The sequence below is a fragment of the Bombina bombina genome, chromosome 5 (assembly GCF_027579735.1).
Source record: "Bombina bombina isolate aBomBom1 chromosome 5, aBomBom1.pri, whole genome shotgun sequence".
Taxonomy (NCBI): domain Eukaryota; kingdom Metazoa; phylum Chordata; class Amphibia; order Anura; family Bombinatoridae; genus Bombina; species Bombina bombina.
The window spans coordinates 283,974,660-283,981,364 of NC_069503.1; the positions used below are offsets into that span (position 1 = coordinate 283,974,660).

Consider the following 6,705-nt stretch of genomic DNA (forward strand, 5'->3'; position numbering starts at 1 on the left):
GGATGATTGTGACAATTTGGTCATTCCAGAGAAATTATGTAAGATGGACAAGTTCCTAGAGGTCCCGGTGCCCCCCGAAGCTTTTCCTATACCCAAGCGGGTGGCGGACATTGTAAATAAAGAATGGGAAAGGCCCGGCATACCTTTTGTCCCTCCCCCTATATTTAAGAAATTATTTCCTATGGTCGACCCCAGGAAGGACTTATGGCAGACAGTCCCCAAGGTCGAGGGGGCGGTTTCTACTCTGAACAAACGCACCACTATCCCTATAGAAGATAGTTGTGCTTTCAAAGATCCTATGGATAAAAAATTAGAGGGTTTGCTTAAAAATATGTTTGTTCAGCAAGGTTACCTTCTACAACCAATTTCATGCATTGTTCCTGTCACTACAGCAGCGTGTTTCTGGTTCGAAGAACTAGAAAAGTCGCTCAATAAACAATCTTCTTATGAGGAGGTTATGGACAGAGTTCAAGCACTTAAATTGGCTAACTCTTTTACCTTAGACGCCACTTTGCAATTAGCTAGATTAGCGGCGAAAAATTCAGGTTTTGCTATTGTGGCGCGCAGAGCGCTTTGGCTAAAGTCTTGGTCAGTGGATGTGTCCTCCAAGAACAAATTGCTTAACATCCCTTTCAAGGGCAAAACGCTGTTTGGCCCTGACTTGAAAGAGATTATTTCAGACATCACTGGGGGAAAGGGCCACGCCCTTCCTCAGGATAGGTCTTTTAAGGCTAAAAATAAAACAAATTTTCGTCCCTTTCGCAGAAACGGACCAGCCTCAAATTCTACATCCTCTAAGCAAGAGGGTAATTCTTCTCAAACCAAGCCAGCCTGGAGACCGATGCAAGGCTGGAACAAAGGTAAGCAGGCCAAGAAGCCTGCTACCGCTACTAAGACAGCATGAGATGTTGGCCCCCGATCCGGGACCGGATCTGGTTGGGGGCAGACTCTCTCTCTTCGCTCAGGCTTGGGCAAGAGATGTTCAGGATCCTTGGGCGCTAGAAATAGTTTCTCAAGGTTATCTCCTGGAATTCAAGGAACTACCCCCAAGGGGAAGGTTCCACAGGTCTCAATTGTCTTCAGACCAAATAAAAAGACAGGCATTCTTACATTGTGTAGAAGACCTGTTACAAATGGGAGTGATTCATCCTGTTCCATTAGGAGAACAAGGGATGGGGTTTTACTCCAACCTGTTCATAGTTCCCAAAAAAGAGGGAACATTCAGGCCAATTTTGGATCTCAAGATCCTAAACAAATTTCTCAGGGTTCCATCGTTCAAAATGGAAACCATTCGGACAATTCTTCCTACCATCCAGGAAGGTCAATTCATGACCACGGTGGATTTAAAGGATGCGTATCTACATATTCCTATCCACAAGGAACATCATCGGTTCCTAAGGTTCGCCTTTCTGGACAAGCATTACCAGTTTGTGGCACTTCCATTCGGATTAGCCACTGCTCCAAGAATTTTCACAAAGGTACTAGGGTCCCTTCTAGCGGTGCTAAGGCCAAGGGGCATTGCAGTAGTACCTTACTTGGACGACATACTGATTCAAGCGTCGTCTCTGCCACAAGCAAAGGCTCATACGGACATTGTCCTAGCCTTTCTCAGATCTCACGGGTGGAAAGTGAACGTAGAAAAAAGTTCTCTATTCCCGTCAACAAGAGTTCCCTTCTTGGGAACAATAATAGACTCCTTAGAAATGAAGATTTTTCTGACAGAGGCCAGAAAATCAAAACTTCTAAGCTCTTGTCAAGTACTTCATTCTGTTCTTCTTCCTTCCATAGCGCAGTGCATGGAAGTAATAGGTTTGATGGTTGCGGCAATGGACATAGTTCCTTTTGCGCAAATTCATCTAAGACCATTACAACTGTGCATGCTCAGACAGTGGAATGGGGATTATACAGACTTGTCTCCGACGATCCAAGTAGATCAGAGGACCAGAGATTCACTCCGCTGGTGGCTGACCCTGGACAACCTGTCACAAGGGATGAGCTTCCGCAGACCAGAGTGGGTCATTGTCACGACCGACGCCAGTCTGGTGGGCTGGGGCGCGGTCTGGGAACCCCTGAAAGCTCAGGGTCTATGGTCTCGGGAAGAATCTCTTCTCCCGATAAACATTCTGGAACTGAGAGCGATATTCAATGCTCTCAAGGCTTGGCCTCAACTAGCAAAGGCCAAATTCATAAGGTTTCAATCAGACAACATGACGACTGTTGCATATATCAACCATCAGGGGGGAACAAGGAGTTCCCTGGCGATGGAAGAAGTGACCAAAGTAATTCAATGGGCGGAGATTCACTCCTGCCACTTGTCTGCAATCCACATCCCAGGAGTGGAAAATTGGGAAGCGGATTTTCTGAGTCGTCAGACATTTCATCCGGGGGAGTGGGAACTCCATCCGGAAATCTTTGCCCAAATAACTCAATTATGGGGCATTCCAGACATGGATCTGATGGCGTCTCGTCAGAACTTCAAGGTTCCTTGCTACGGGTCCAGATCCAGGGATCCCAAGGCGACTCTAGTAGATGCACTAGTAGCGCCCTGGACCTTCAACCTAGCTTATGTATTCCCACCGTTTCCTCTCATTCCCAGGCTGGTAGCCAGGATCAATCAGGAGAGGGCTTCGGTGATCTTGATAGCTCCTGCGTGGCCACGCAGAACTTGGTATGCAGACCTGGTGAATATGTCATCGGCTCCACCATGGAAGCTACCTTTGAGACGGGACCTTCTTGTTCAAGGTCCGTTCGAACATCCGAATCTGGCCTCACTCCAACTGACTGCTTGGAGATTGAACGCTTGATTTTATCAAAGCGTGGGTTCTCAGATTCTGTCATTGATACTCTTATTCAGGCTAGAAAGCCTGTAACTAGAAAAATTTACCATAAAATATGGAAAAAATATATCTGTTGGTGTGAATCTAAAGGATTCCCATGGAACAAGATAAGAATTCCTAAGATTCTATCCTTTCTACAAGAGGGTTTGGAGAAAGGATTATCTGCAAGTTCTTTGAAGGGACAGATTTCTGCTTTATCTGTTTTACTTCACAAAAAGCTGGCGGCTGTGCCAGATGTTCAAGCTTTTGTTCAGGCTCTGGTTAGAATCAAGCCTTTTTACAAACCTTTGACTCCTCCTTGGAGTCTCAATTTAGTTCTTTCAGTTCTTCAAGGGGTTCCGTTTGAACCCTTACATTCCGTAGATATTAAGTTATTATCTTGGAAAGTTTTGTTTTTGGTTGCAATTTATTCTGCTAGAAGAGTTTCAGAGTTATCTGCTCTGCAGTGTTCTCCTCCTTATCTGGTGCTCCATGCAGATAAGGTGGTTTTGCGTACTAAACCTGGTTTTCTTCCGAAAGTTGTTTCTAACAAAAATATTAACCAGGAGATAGTTGTGCCTTCTTTGTGTCCGAATCCAGTCTCAAAGAAGGAACGTTTGTTGCACAATTTGGATGTAGTTCGTGCTCTAAAATTCTATTTTGAGGCTTCTGTTGATCAGATATGTAAGGCAGCGACTTGGTCTTCACTGCACACTTTTACCAAATTTTACAAATTTGATACTTTTGCTTCTTCGGAGGCTGTTTTTGGGAGAAGGGTTTTGCAAGCCGTGGTGCCTTCCATCTAGGTGACCTGATTTGCTCCCTCCCATCATCCGTGTCCTAAAGCTTTGGTATTGGTTCCCACAAGTAAGGATGACGCCGTGGACCGGACACACCTATGTTGGAGAAAACAGAATTTATGCTTACCTGATAAATTACTTTCTCCAACGGTGTGTCCGGTCCACGGCCCGCCCTGGTTTTTTAATCAGGTCTGATGAATTATTTTCTCTAACTACAGTCACCACGGTTTCATATGATTTCTCCTATGCATATTCCTCCTTTACGTCGGTCGAATGACTGGGGAAGGCGGAGCCTAGGAGGGATCATGTGACCAGCTTTGCTGGGCTCTTTGCCATTTCCTGTTGGGGAAGAGAATATCCCACAAGTAAGGATGACGCCGTGGACCGGACACACCGTTGGAGAAAGTAATTTATCAGGTAAGCATAAATTCTGTTTTTAAAGGGGCAACAAACACCTTGAGTTTTTTTTTTTACATAACATTTTATTTTATACTATCTTTAGGACCATGGCTACCCTTGTTTTCTGCTGACTAAAGCCCAGAGTGGCTCCTCTAATTAAGGCAAATGGTGATTGAAGTTTAGCTACTGAAAACTAATTGCAGTAAAAATGCTAATTTGTTTTTAAAAATGTTAAGAGTTGGCTGATGCTTTTCTATAGCAACACAACTCGTTGTTTACTGCCCCTTTAAGCCTCAATATAAATATATGGGTATATTAGATGTGCTTTTGCTTCATGTATTTATTTTACTTTGTTTTAGGTCTCTTACAGGATATGGATCATCCGTACAGCAAGTATGAGAATGACTAATAACAACCTTGTAATGAATGCTGCTTGGTCCTGTATCCCAGAAGCTTTGGATTCCTCAAGAAAGATGTCATTGTGATTAACCTAACTAAACGTGTGGATGTTCCAGTTACTTTCTGTGATTTCATTTTTTTTTTCTTTGCCGTGTAGTTTTAAATCTAAATCTTCCACTTTCGGTGTACTGCATTAAAGCAATAGTCTACAATATATTTTTTATTGTTTTAAAAGATAGAAAATCTCTTTATTACCCTTTCCCCAGTTTTAAATGACCAACCTGTTTATATTAATGTACGTTTTACCTTTGTGATTACCTTGTATCTAAGCATCTTCTGACAGACCCCTGATCACATGACTTTTTATTTATTATCTATTGACTTGCATTTAGTACTGTGTTGTGCTATATCTTAAATAACTCTGTAGGTGTGAACACATTGTTATCTTATATGGTCCACATGAACTAGCAGTCTCCTGTTGTGAAAAGCAAATAAAAAAGCATGTGATTTAAGAGGCTGTCGATAATGGCTTAGAAACAGTCAGAAATTTAGAGGTTTAAATGTTATAAAGTATATTAATCGAACACTGTAGGTTGTGCAAAGCTGGGGAATTGGTAATAAAGACATTATCTTTTTAAACAGTGTAGACTGTCCCTTTAATATATGTTATGGGATATTTTATATTTGTTATACTTTTCCCCATAAAGTCTTAGGCATTTCATCATTTAGTTTGTATTAGGAAAGGCACATTTTGATGTTTGCATGAAGAGCTTTAGCACTTTTTCTGCTGTTATTTCTGGGTTAGTTTACTTAAAATAAGTATGAAATAGATGCTGTTAGCAGTTAAAAATACAGTATCAGTATAAATACAGTAAGTGACAAAAGTAGCAGTGTACACACTGCATGTATATTCTTAAAATAACAGTGTACAATTGTTTTACTTTTCTCCATCTAAAAGAGGTTACGTCAAAAGTATTGGTGTATTTAGTTTGTTTTTAATAAATGTTTTTGTGACTAGTTAATCTACTTTTTTGTCAGGATTGTGACGGATTGTCCCTACCCCACAATCTAATGGTGGGAGCTGTCCTAATCAGCCAATGAACAATGAGTATTTGAATTTGCAACATGTATTTAATGTTTATCCAAATTTAATGCAGTGAGTAATTTTCCTTTTCACTCATGCTTGATCAAAATGCTTTGTATTGTGGTTGTTTTAACCTTTACTGAGATTACCGTTACAAGGTTTGCAATGATTGTTACAAAATCAATGTTCCCCTTATTTGCCAATACATTCCTTGGAATGCTTATATATTTTGTTAACTGTATTTTTTATTAAATTAGAATTAAGTGTGTATACTACTAGTTAGAATGAATAATATTTAATTTATAAGGCTTTTAAATGTAAAACAGACATGTTCTTAAAATGTCATAGTCCGAAGTAGAAAAGCAAATCTTTTTTGTTCTTTGTTACATTTCATAACTCTGAAAAATACATAACTAAATATGTTATTGATTGCAGGTTTGTTCATTACCCAAACTTTGTTTGCCTCACATAATTATAGATTGGCTTAATAAACAATTATCTCTTTATTAACTTGTCATTGTTTTTTTGTTTTTGAATAATTTACGTTTCATAAAAATGTACTTAACTTTATCAATAGTCAAGGCAAAGGAACGCCAGAACACTTTGCCTATAATATACACTCTAAATGTACACTCTGTATCAAAATGTAAAAGTGAAGTCCCCTTTTGGAATAATGAGTTTTGTGTGAATACTTATGATGCATTTGTTTTGTATAAAATCTCAGAAATTATAGGGTCAGTATTTCAATAAATGCCCCCCCTCCCCCATTAAGCTATTCACAAAGCTCAGAAAACTTCTTGCTTATACACAACTCGCAGTAAAAAATCTTCTTGCTGGTGGTTTTTGTAAAGGCTCTTTACTACCATTTTAAATCTCCAGTTAAAATATAGTGACAAAAAAAGCCCATCTGCAGATCCCCCAAAGAATACCTGAGCTACCAGTTTTTGTACTTTTTTGTTTCAAGTATCCATTTTTAAACACTACCTCATGCTAGTGCGATGCTGCTATGGACATCATTCAAGCATAGCAGGCCACGGAAATGACATGTGGGCAGCTGTTTTGGTCTTCATCAGCCTGGTATATCAAGTTTTAAATGACCTTCAAAAGAGGTGTATCCTGAGACAAAGTGGTGACATTCTGGGTAATGTTGGCAACCATGATGCATGTGTCAACAGTCATTATTTATATGATAATCATAGGCCATCAT

The 6,705-nt window shown here is 40.2% G+C and overlaps 1 protein-coding gene across 1 annotated transcript in view; it reads left to right on the forward strand.

The window, feature by feature from the left end:
• The window catches only part of LOC128660264 (pituitary tumor-transforming gene 1 protein-interacting protein), a 336,493-nt gene extending 331,442 nt beyond the window's left edge, over positions 1–5,051 (forward strand). Inside the window, exon 7 of the mRNA XM_053714024.1 lies at positions 4,375–5,051. Within this exon, the coding sequence (XP_053569999.1) occupies positions 4,375–4,424 (50 nt within the window). The 3' untranslated portion in view covers positions 4,425–5,051. The remainder of the gene's footprint in view (positions 1–4,374) is intronic.
• Positions 5,052–6,705: the final 1,654 nt, after the last annotated feature.